A 12,133-nucleotide genomic window follows, 5' to 3' on the forward strand; every position below is an offset into this window, starting at 1 on the left:
TTTTAATCCTGTGTTTTCCTCACTCCCACACACACACACACACACACACACGCACACACACACACACATGCACAAATACAGGTTGAATGGGCTGCTGTTTAAGGCATTTATTAGGTATTCAGCATGAATCATACAGTGCACTGTCACTGAATATATTTAAGCAAAATACATCCATTATTTCTTATAAACACAGAAGCAATATCAAATACAATAAATTTTTGTACAATATAAATCTCATATATGTGAAACTATAATAATTATATTCGGTAGCTCGCAGACTGATAGGGTTAATCTATAAATTATTTTAAAGATAAAATAGCAAAACCTAGCTTGAAACATCTGAATTTTCATTAATGAACATTGCAAATACCAATAAATTTAAACATAAGCATTAGTTAATAAGTATTATTATTTCTGTCAGTATATAGAATTTATCACCAAGCTATCAAACTGCATTGTCAGAATTGTAAATGCTGTAAAAGTGTCACTACCAGCCGTTTCTGTTGCTTGACATCGTCCTCATTCTAATTGAGGGTGGATTGAGACGAGCAGCTTTCAAACTCACACTTCACCCCGCTGATGCTGTCAACGCTCGGCTGGCTGTTGACCTGCTGATGTGTGTGAGAGAGAGGGAAGGTTTCGGAGCGGGACATCCTTCCTCTGCCGTTTGAAGAGCCCGGCGAGCAGTCTATCACCATCCTCATGAACTCTGGTGCGGTGAATCGACGCAGCAGTCTGGTCCCCAGGCCCATGAACCCTGGCGTGTGGCTGGGGATCTTCCCTGACTCCATCTCCCCTCTGGCAAACAGCAGTTTGTTGTGTCTGCCGGTCGGGGCAAAGCTTCCCCTCTTCTGCTGTTCTCTCCTGCTTGATGGAGCTATGTCATCAACCTCTTCTTTCTGTGATTTTACATTCTCCTCAAGCACTCTCACGGGCTGACTCTTGCTGTTTAAAAGAGGTTTCGGCACTGATACAGTTTTGTCAGCATTGTTTGTCAGGTCCCGGGTGTTCCCTTGACATTCCATCTTGTCTATCAGGCATCTCTCATCCTGTAGCGAGGCTCTTTTTAATTTGCTGGCTGATAGACTCATGTCACGCACATCACCCTGATAGGACTGCTTTCTGCTGCTCAGAAGGTCCAAGTTAAATGACTTTGCCTTTCCCCAGAAAGGAAAACTCTCTGGTGTTTTCTCTTGGAGTCCAGCGTCTCGGTTGACATCTTTCTGGCTTGGCTCAGGCAGAGAGTTCAGTGTTTTAGCCCCTCTTACCACTCTAAGCTGGCAGTTTTGCAGTTGTTTGGCAGTGAAGAGAACACTGTGATCCCCCTCGATCTGGCTTTTCTCGAGCTGAGTAGGCAGAGCCCAGCTGTGGCGGTGGTTGTCCTCTTGAGACTGGCTCCTGCGACACCTGAAGCGGTTCCACAGCCCACTGCTGTCCCCAATCTTCAGTTGTCTCTGAAATACCCCAGGCAGTTGGTCTTCATTGCTATTCAGCTGCTTGGAGAACCTCTCCAGAATGTGCCTGGGGAGCCTGTTGGGCAGCCGGCACTCTCCATCTCCATTGGTGCCAACATCAGCAAGTGGGTCATCGGTGCCTACGCTCCTTCTGCAAGGAAAGTTCAGAACCTGCACACATTGGTTGTGTCCAAAGAAGTTGGCCACCTCGATGGCTGAATGACCGGCATTATTGGTTCTGTCCAGCCTCAGTCCCAGTCTTTTGAAAGCCCGAACCAGGAACTCCAGAACCTGGCTGTGCCCAGAAAAGGCAGCATACATCAGAGCGCTGTTACCCCAGGAGTCAGAGATGTCCGGATCTGCATTGAACTGCACTAGAAGCTTGACCGCGTCCAAATGACCCATCTCACAGGCGTGGCTCAGGGCTGTGCGACCATCCTCATCCTGACAGTTGACATCGGCCCCTTTCTCCAGCAGCAGCCGGGTGAACTTGGATCTGGTCCCGGGGTCTTGTAGGCAGACAGCGTACATGAGTGGGGTTCGGCTGTTTTCTGTCATAGAGTTGATGATGCGTCCATCCAAGGCGTCTAGGATGAAGCGCGCAAGGTGAACTTTACCACCATGCATGGCATCTAGGAAAGTCTTGGTGCCAGAGCCCTGGCGTAAATCTTTTGGTCGCATCATTCTTGAGAAGCTATTTGTGCTGAAAGAAGAAGGTGACAAACAGGGAGAGAAAGTGTGTAGCAAGTTCTCCGAAGCTTTCCGTGTTGACAGTGAGTGCATTTACCTCAGAGTAAGACTCGGAGAGGAGCTGCCAGTGTTTTTATACCTCCCTCTCCACATGCCCTCCCCACGTTGCCTAGGAAACAAACGTCTGAGGACCATTCTGCAGTGGCAGCATCCATTCAGCCCAAGCACTCTCTGCCTGGAGAGAAATATATGCTATTTGAACAGAATAATTATTCAAGGAGAAAAACATGGCCAGTGTTTTTCATGTGAGGTCTGTGAGGTTAACTTAAATGCAACGTTTTCACTTTTCTTTGAGGCAAATCAACTAAACTAACAAATTCCTGCTGCTGATAGAATGGGAAGGACAATCCAGCATTTTGTGAAATCAATGAATAGTGCACTGTGTTGAGTCCTATTTACATTCAAGACCATATTGTTATCAGGATTCTTACCAAAGGTTTGAGGGAAGATTGAAGTCAGTCTTTGAGATCTTGCTTCAAAGGGAAGGAGAGAAAATTAACATTTACCTTTTTTTCTCCCCAACATGCCTTTTAAATGCTACATCCATCAACCCCGTATTTCTGCTGACAGTTTGCTTCATCCACAAATCATGATACAGTGCAACAAGTTCAAATTATGCTCCACTATTGTACCTTGACCCTCTCAAGGTTTTATAACAATGACTTTGCCTAAAGGATTTTTTTTTCATGGAAAATGGTAAATCCAATGAACTCCACAAGAAAAAGGCGAAACCCTCGTTTTTATTAGCTTCTTGAAGTGAAGAGCTAAAAACATTGCCCAGCTCATGTGGCGAGGCAGCTTTTCGTCAAACAATCCAGTCTTCTCACTGACTTGGATCCCTTTTATAACTTAGATTTATGGACAAGACTGCTATTTGTATGACAATATCAGCATGATTACCTGTTGCTTTCTGAAGCAACACAGAAAATAAATGTCAAACGCCCTTGTGATTATGAACTGTTCCTCTAAATATAACAGTTCACAGCATAAATCATAACAGCTCTGAAAATAGTGGTGTTCCTTCCTGTGCCTTGATAAACACACAGGTAATTCTGCTCTATTACTGTGTTTTTAGGTTGAATAAATAATTCACATTTCTTCAATTCACTTAGACCCCTCATACATTTTTGATTTTACTACATTTACCACTATTGACGTCAAAAGCACCAAATTTAAACATTTTGCTCTTGCATGCTTTGTCAAGCAGCTGTTTCTACTCCACAAGACCAGAATTTAATTTTAATTGCTAATATAAATCTCAGCAGGACCCAAACTGTGCCAAACAGTGGAGGTGAGAGAAACATTGCCACCTTTCTTACTGTTCACCATCCGGCTTCATCAAACCCTCAGCAGGGCCTTTATACAGTAGCGAGCGCCTCATTCACTCATCCAAATATGGAGGAAATTCATCAGCAGACTGGCACATCCTCCTGTGTGTCTTTCATTGGATGGAAGCTATTCTGTAAACACAGACACATCCTTTTCAGCATAAAGTCATATCATTGCCACATCTTTTTATGACAAGGTCATATCATGGCAACGTCTCAATAGATTTAAGTTCTTATAATGCCAGAGATGCCACTCTAGATTAAGCTTCACAATGCCCAGATCCACAAGTGTTATGTCCTCAGGATTTATGCGCTGCCTTCAAAGTGTATATATCATCAATGGGAAGGAAGTCATAACTCAGCTAAAATGATAAAATGATAAAACTGAATTACTGATAGAAGAAGGCCTGCACGCTGAATGGAACATAAAGCTTTGAATATGATTAAAGATTTATGAACTATATTTATATAAAACAGCCACTTTATTGGGTTACAACTGCTCACTAGTAGGAACTCTTTCCTCCACATAATCTATTCCACAAGAGAAGAGGCATATTTATAAATCAGTCAGTAAATGTATTGCATTTTTTTTTTTACCATTTTCTGCAAAACATTCATGCAGCATTACTGTACCTTCCACATTCGTCTGGGTTGAATCTGGAGATTGAAAGCCGTTGGAGTAAACTGAAATCACTATCATGGTCCTTTTTGGTGATGACGGCTTTGTTAAATTGTGCATTTTCTTACTGAAAGTACACTTTTGAAAAATAATAGAAGTAATAGACTTTGGCCTTGAAGGGATCCATGTACACTGTGCTGAGCTATTCATCACCATGTACATCTTCACAAAGATGGAGCCATACTAGCAATGTCAGATTCTGACTCTGTACCACCAGCATGTCGTAAGAGAAGTCAGGATTTGTTGGACTATGTGATTACATTTTTTCACTTTGCAGTTGTCCAGTGTTGATGATCGCACTTTATCTATGTTTCTGATTTTGGGAGAAGATCCTGGCATGGTCATCTGCTGTTGTTGCCCATCCACCTCAAGATCTGATGAGTTGAGCTTTCAAAGATGACATCCAACACGCTGCTGTTGCTCTGATCTGTTCATTACATTTTTTGTGGTCTTTTTTGTGGCTGTTCCCTTTCATTTACAAAATGTGTTTGATCACAGAACTCTCCGTGAAATCAGTTTCTCAGACAATTGAGCCAACAGTCGTATCACATTCAAAGTCACTTCAAACAAAAATTGAACCTCTTGGTTTGAAGCATGGATGTATTCAGGCAGGGGTCAGCAATTAGGTTCAACCATGGGACACATTTTTCAGAACTATTTATTGGGGGGCAGATGTTGTGCAGGCATGGAGAGAACAGCCCAGTATGTTTTTAATATGTTAATATTTTTCTTTTTGTTTATTTCTTTCAATTCAGTCAAGAATAGAATTGATTTATAAAATGGTTTTACTTTTATTATTATTCCCATTATGAGGCATAACAGAGTTACAGCAGCTTATGTTTATACTGATCTGGCAAAAAATGACTGATAAACATGAACATACAGTGACTAGACATGTAATTGGCCTATCCTCATGCAATAAACAGTGGCCTGCTTCATTTATAGTTGAAGTACTGTCATTGACACAAATCCGTTCTGGTGGAATAGGCCAAATTATGCAATATTTAAGATGTCATATTTATTGGGTATTACATGAGCCTTGTGCTAACATTGTTATCTACCATAGATTTATGAAAAAGGTTTGATTTAATCTATAGAAGGGAAAAATTCACCTTTCATCAGGGGGCCAAATATGTTTTTTTTAGGGAGCCAGATTTGGCCAGATTTACCTACCATTGTATTAAGGGGTATGAACTTAGTTGATGCCATCTTTGGAGCCAGCACCTTCCAGATAAGGAGTACGGGGTGTTGCCTCACACGCTCTGGAAACATGCCCGTTACCTTGGACCGACAGGAACATTAGCTTACTGGAGACTTGGTTGGTGCACACTTTTGCTAATGTTAGCTACTTTAGCCTAATTGTGCTAATTGGGCAGGTATCATAATGAAGTTATATAAAACTTACCACAAAACTGCAACAATAGTCAAGCTCAGTGCGAGTTAGGTTCTTGACTGTGACTGTCCCAATGTTTCCAGTCACCTCTTACAATAATTAACTGTAGCACACTTTCCATGACACCACACTTATGGCTGCCTCTTTCTCTGCCTCCTACACAGTGGGCTTAATTTTATTAGATAATTTTTCCAGTCTGTTGCACTCTACACTATTTCGATACAATCATAAGAACACCTACGACTGTCAGCAGAATTACATACTAAAGACTGTAAGGTAACTCTATAACAAAAAGGAGGCCACTTCTAGGATAAAACTGGTAAAACAAACATTGAGGGTTGATAACTCTCTTATCAGGTGTTCCAGTTTGAATGCTCTGAGACTTTGGCTGCTTTGTCAGAGGACAGTTCATCCAGAAATAGATTTGAGTTGCCTGGACTCCAACCTAGCAGGCAGGCCGTGAGATGTGCTTGAGTTATTGTGTTGGCCCCAAAACTTTTGGCTACTGCAGATTATCAGTATGTGGGTTGACTGTCTCTGCTAGGGCTGTTATAAGACACAGTGCAGGATTAATAGACTATCCAGATCTGAAATACTGTAGTTCACAGGGTGTAGTTGTATGAGTACTATATATACCTTTTTATCTAATCTTTATTTTAACCATATAAAAACAGAATAACTACATTTTGTGATGAATTTAATGTTTGGATGAAGTCTTTTAGCATGCACATATTTGTCATTTGAATAAGTTGCTGAGCATTCATTGTACAGCACAAATGAAGTCATTTTTATACTTTTTTTATACTTTATTAGATTAATTCAACCCCAAAAGTGACAGTAACATTACTTAGTTATCGCTACAGTAATAACAGCATATTGTCAAAGACCTATAGAAGCCATGGTCAGTATGTCTCTGTGCATAACATAAAACCAGTCTATCATCCATTCACACAATGTGAAAATGGACTGAACAGAAATGAATGAAATGTGGGAGAAATATTCAGAATGTGAATGAGTTGGTGCCATGAGACTTGCTAATTGGACACATGTATGCAATAAAGCAGAGATGTCATGGTAAATACCTGATCTCCCATTCATTGCGGACCTGGCCCAAGCAGGAGCCACTTTGAATGCCTGATTAGAAATTAAAGCCCGTGTCAAGTTAAGGTGTTATCTGCAGCCCTAAATGTCTTAATTAATCTTTGGGGAGAATGCACTTTCAGTGTGACAAAATCAACACATCTCTCAAGGTTCCTCAAGAAAAACTTGTAAATGGAAACAAAACACTGTGCTTAACTCCCTTGGTAACCCCACTTAGCTACTAACACCTGGGACTAAATTAGTGTATAAGCACAAGGTAGGAAATGGCGTTCATGCGGGACCAGATTCAACAAGGCCCATTCATCGAAACTAAAAATTTTTCCTTACCAGTGACTCAACATGCCCTCATCCTCCATGGACTACTTCATCTTCTCCCTGCTAATTGAGCACACCTGAGAATGATGTGATAAAGGCTATCACCTGCCTTGCACTGTGAAAAACAGCATGCAACTTGTGGCGACCTTCATTTTCCGTTCCCCGAACAAATTTGGCAGCTAAGACACAATTAACATAATGAAGTTATAATCTCTAACCTGAAAAGACGTCGCCTTCCCTGGAACATGTCACCATTATAACAGACCTCTTTTGAGATTTCTTGTTTCCGCCTCATGTCCAAATATCAAATCACAACAAAACACAATCTGATTTTGTTTCCTCGCAGTTACATAACATCTTAACATAGGTAGCTTTGTCATTTGAGCAGTGGGGGATAACAACTCCTGCGGGGACAAAAGCACTAAATGGATGCATTTGTATTCAGCAAGAACAATCTTGTGTCTGTGTGTCCATTCGATTCTTCTAATGCCCTTTGATTTGATTCAAGGACTAGAAACCTTAGGTTGAATGTAGATTTCACACGCCGTTCCAGGAAAAAGGCAGCAGCTGGCCTGCTGTCACAGCGTAACCATGGTGTGTTTGTATATTGTCTCTAAGGTTGAGGCAAGTCCACTGTGGTTGTCCCATAGAAGAAAACAAATGTCATGTTAAACAGCTGAATATCTTGAAACAAACTCCCAACATTAATGAAAGTCACTTGTATTCAGTGTTTGTTTTCCAGGGAAAAAAATATGCCAAAGTGGGACTTTTTCATTTCTGTAGACAGATAGCAAGGCAAACTGATGACATATCAAGGCAGAGCTGAATGAGAGAGGACAATTATACTGAGTTACAGGGTTGCAGCTGAAGACCCTGACAGCACACCAGGAGCTGCCAATCACAGGGGCCACTGATATGTTATTGGCCATGAGGCGGGCCCCTCAGTGCCTTTGCTCCCTCTGCTCTCATCAATTATTGCCCTGACTCAGACCTGCCAGGCTGACACAGCCAGATGGTAAACAGTAGGCTGTTCCTTCAGCCTTCGGATTTAGGGGGCTCTAATATCAGTTCTCAGACGGAGACATTTTGGACAACGGAGAATTAGCACCTACAGTGTGACTTGCCTGTGTCTTTTGCCACAGCCCCGGGTGGATGACAAGAGTTCAAGAGGGAAAGAACGTGACAGAATTTTTAGATCATCATAGATCACACAATTAATTAAATATTAAAAGAAAAACTGAGGGTATCCACATGCATCTGTTTTAGCCACATACACAGCAGGACTCTTGGAAAGACAATGACAGTCAGTTGATCCCACCACTTTGGCCTAGACATAAATGTTTCTTTTGGATTACCATGAAATTTTACACGGACATTTATAGCTACTTAAAAATAACAAATGTCCTGACAGCTCAGGATTCATCCATACAGTAAAAGGCTGCTTTATTACAAACAATTCCACCATATGAACCTGGAATCTGTGTGTAACAGCTGACCTGTGTAGATGTGTAGCAGAACACAGAACATTAATTACAGTCAGATCCTGACCGATCTGGTGTTAATGAAGTTACTGCTGCTGTGCCGCTTTCATAAATGCACACAGCCTCTTTCTCAGTTTGGAGATGCACTTATTGTTTCAGCTGTTGTGTGATGCTGCAGCCAGCTGTGACACACAGCAGCTGTGGGCAACAAACAGAACATCATTACTGATGTTCCTGCAAAATCCTGGATACATTCAGCAACACCTGAACAACATTATTGTAAGATTTAGACATTAATCTAACACGTTTCAGACCTGCCTGAGTCACATTAATAGCTGTACTGTGACATTTGACATTTCAGTTGATTATATTAAAGATGTGAAATACTAGAGAAGAAAAAGAAGCAAAATACATGATACTTTCCTGCATAATCAGAATTTATATCATAAAGTCATAAAGGCCAGATTTATTAAGAAGGTGTTAATAAATCAGGCAAATTCAGAGAGAATGTGTTCTTTTATGATGTTTATCTGAAAACACAACATAGCATGTCTGAGATGTCTGGTATTCACACTCGTTACTGGTTTCCTGCTGAACAAGAAGACTTGAATCTGTGTCAGCAATACCTTTCGCCATGCTGAGCCTCAGTGCTGTTTCCCATGAGCCACCTGTACCCCCCTCCTTAATCTATCAGGTCTGATGGAAATTCCTATCCTGCAATGATGCGGAAGAGATAGAGGGCCTGAGAGCTCCCTCTCCATCTCCCATCTGACAGGCCCTATTTGTGGCCTTGCAGGCCTGCTCACCTCTGACAGCTCAATAAATTGTACAAATGGATAACAAATGTATTTGTTTGATGGCCACATTGTGCGGAGATGGGTAACACTCAGTCGCATCTGGAGTAAAGATCTGCCATACAGTCATATCCGCAAAGAAAGCTGCAGCAAATGGCAGGTTTGGCTGGGTCAGTGGAGAAATCAAAAAAGCACCAGGAGGCTTTAAGACAATAACAGATGCCAGGTTTCATTTCACATGATGTCTCGACTGCTGATGTGTCACATCTCTTGTCTATAATGCCCTCAGTCTGTTACTTTAAACTCTTAAGTGTAAAGAAGAAGACTTCAGCTTAGAAGGGAACAGATTATTATTATTTATTTCACATAATTAATACATTTTATACAGAATGTTGAAGGATAACAACATGAACAACAGAGGAAGACTGTATCTCTCAAATCTCACCTCAAGACACAAAAGCTCTGTTAATGGCAACCCTCTGTGCTCCCTGGAGGAGCTTCACTTCTTTTTAAAATGAACTAATGGCCCTGAGGCCCACGGCTATCCGTTCTCTCCCCCACATGCTCTGCCACTCACGTTGCTCAGCATCCACCTTCTAACTGCTCACACTGGCTCCTGTGGCTCTTTTTTTAGCCACACACAATATACAGTACATGTAGTTTTGAGTAAAAGCATAAGTTCTACATCAAAATGAACCCCCGGTAAGACTGTTATTACTTTCAAAAGAGGCACTTGGTGACTCACCTGTCTTAAGTGCATACCATAATGCATGTAGTCATGATGTTGTGGGTGTTACTCTGGCTCATGACCTCTCTCACACCCACCTGTCGGCTGCTGCCTCATGGAGAGAAAATGCAAAAAACAAACAAGTGAGGAAATGAATAGATGAATTGTGGAAGCTTGAACTGATGCTGCAGCCACCTGTTGTAAAATAAATGAGTTCATATGGGTGTATTGTCAGTGCACATTATAGGGCAACTTCTCACAGAATGAATGTATGCTGGTTCACGATCAGCAGTGAGAGTAACAGTTTTAATTTAAAGATCCCCTCCAGACATGTATTAAGACATATAAAAACACTCTGCTTGGAACAATAATGTGTGTAATCCGTTTTTTCTACACAAGCATAAATATAATTACCAAGTTAAAAACCTCAAAATGACATCTCCATCTTCTCCCTCATTAAAAATTCAAGTATCTATGAATGTATAAAATATTTGTCTCTAAAGTTTAACTGTTGGACACAAGATGTCTCCTACTTCACTATAAAGTCTGTTCTCAGTCTATGTGGGACTACAGATGGAAATGAGCCAGTAGCTAAATCTGGTACAAAGCATCTTTTCTCTTTGTTTGAAATTTTGCATATGGTCCTAAACTAAACTAAACTAAACTAATGTTTCCACATCACACTTATATAAGTTGAAAACAGCCTTCCAGTGTCAAACTGCACATACATAACTCTGCACAGTGAAGCTCAAAAGGGGGACTTTAATTTTTAAATTTTGAGTGCTTGAGTGCTTCTATTGTTAGTTATTAGATTGCCAGCACTGCCGAATAACGCATCTCGCCATTTATGAAAATTCAACAGTCATGTCTCACTTTACTTCATACCATCAACTTATTTAACACTGCAGAAACAAGTGGACTGTGTGGATTTGCAGTTCAAATCAGGCATCTTTAAGATTACATAACATTTTTAGTCAGCTGCCGGGGTTTTGATGCGACTCTCATGTCTCCATCCTCTTGAACTGCATGGTAAGACAGATGCTCTCACCCCAAAGAGATTGGGTCTGTAATGGGGACATCACCAGGCAACAGTATGTCCAAATGGTACTAGAGCTAGAGCAAGAGCAGAATAAAACACCTGACCTGGGTTTGATGGCTTGGATTTTAGCACCAAAAAACTGCTGGTGAACATGAGAGAATCACAATTCAAGTAGCCATGAGAGTGCTGTCTGGTGAAGGCTTATGTGGGTGTGTGTAATTGTAAGTGTCTGTATGACTGTGTTTGTCTAAATGTAAGCCCTGTTATCAACACACGTTATCATTTGCATCTCTGAGAAGGTAGAGGTGCCTCTCACAGGCCCTCAGTGCTCCTGTGACACACAGGAGAGGGTGACTGACTGCAGGGAGACGAGCCTCCTGAAATACTCATTAAGCTGCTAATCCCATGCCATAATCATGATTTTAATGGTATTGTGTAAGATATCCTTAAAAAAAAAGAAAAAAGAAAAATCTCCCTGTAGCATAGTAAAAGCATGCAAAGCAAGAGAGTTCTTTACCTCTTTAACTTTAATGGTGGCCTATAAAGTACAGTAAGTAAAATGATCCAACACACACACGCACACCCACATACACACACACACAGCCTGTGACAGTACAGCCTCAGCAGGTGGTGTATACTTATGTGGGTGGTGTGGGTGCTTAATATTCATCCAGGATGGCACCCACTTCAAGGCAAGATGGACTATGGATGCTGACTCTCCACCTCCTGTGGGTCAGACCTGTTTTCTCACACAGGAAACAAGAACAGGAAAAGAAACGTACTTCACTCTTCACACAGTATCCTCATTTATGTGCGTATCTGGCCAAAAGTACACTATTTCTATTTTCTGCTTAATATACTTCTAATCTTGCATGGTAAACTAGAACATTGTGCAGAATTGAGTCTTAAATTGCATTGTTTAGTTTCTCAGTTGTTTTTGTGGGATTAAAATAGACTGACTGAACAGGCTGCAATAGACAAAAGCTTGAACTGTCTTTTCAGCTGCTGCCAAGATTCAGTTACACTGACGGCTGGCATTAACAGTTTTTATGCTTTTCATTTGTGATATTTT

The 12,133-nt window shown here is 41.1% G+C and overlaps 1 protein-coding gene across 9 annotated transcripts; it reads right to left on the reverse strand.

Annotated features, from left to right (window-relative positions):
• Positions 1–75: 75 nt before the first annotated feature.
• Positions 76–7,639, reverse strand: LOC121880982. Of its 9 annotated transcripts, none has more exons than XM_042388631.1 (6): positions 7,033–7,074; positions 6,687–6,738; positions 3,515–3,664; positions 2,636–2,677; positions 2,242–2,379; positions 76–2,157 (listed from the first exon to the last, which is right to left on the reverse strand). In XM_042388631.1, the coding sequence occupies exons 5-6, from the start codon at positions 2,337–2,339 to the stop codon at positions 525–527; spliced, it is 1,731 nt and encodes a 576-aa protein (XP_042244565.1). In that variant the 5' UTR covers positions 2,340–2,379; positions 2,636–2,677; positions 3,515–3,664; positions 6,687–6,738; positions 7,033–7,074; the 3' UTR covers positions 76–524. The 9 variants fall into 9 exon arrangements, with proteins under 9 accessions (XP_042244565.1, XP_042244566.1, XP_042244567.1 ...); XM_042388632.1 differs by lacking the exon at positions 6,687–6,738 and adding an exon at positions 5,385–5,492 and having other exon boundaries at positions 7,033–7,068; XM_042388633.1 differs by lacking the exon at positions 6,687–6,738 and having other exon boundaries at positions 2,636–2,673; positions 7,033–7,638.
• Positions 7,640–12,133: the final 4,494 nt, after the last annotated feature.

This window comes from Thunnus maccoyii, chromosome 16 (genome assembly GCF_910596095.1).
Source record: "Thunnus maccoyii chromosome 16, fThuMac1.1, whole genome shotgun sequence".
Classification (NCBI taxonomy): domain Eukaryota; kingdom Metazoa; phylum Chordata; class Actinopteri; order Scombriformes; family Scombridae; genus Thunnus; species Thunnus maccoyii.

Coding starts and splice junctions, on each gene's coding strand:
- LOC121880982 (XM_042388628.1), bottom strand. CDS start 7,061: ATGGAGGATGAGGGCATGTTGAGTCACTG. Junction 2,380..7,032: donor GAGGGCATGTTGAGTCACTG/GTAAGGAAAAAT, acceptor ATTTCTCTCCAG/GCAGAGAGTGCTTGGGCTGA. Junction 2,158..2,241: donor TCTCCGAGTCTTACTCTGAG/GTAAATGCACTC, acceptor TTCTTCTTTCAG/CACAAATAGCTTCTCAAGAA.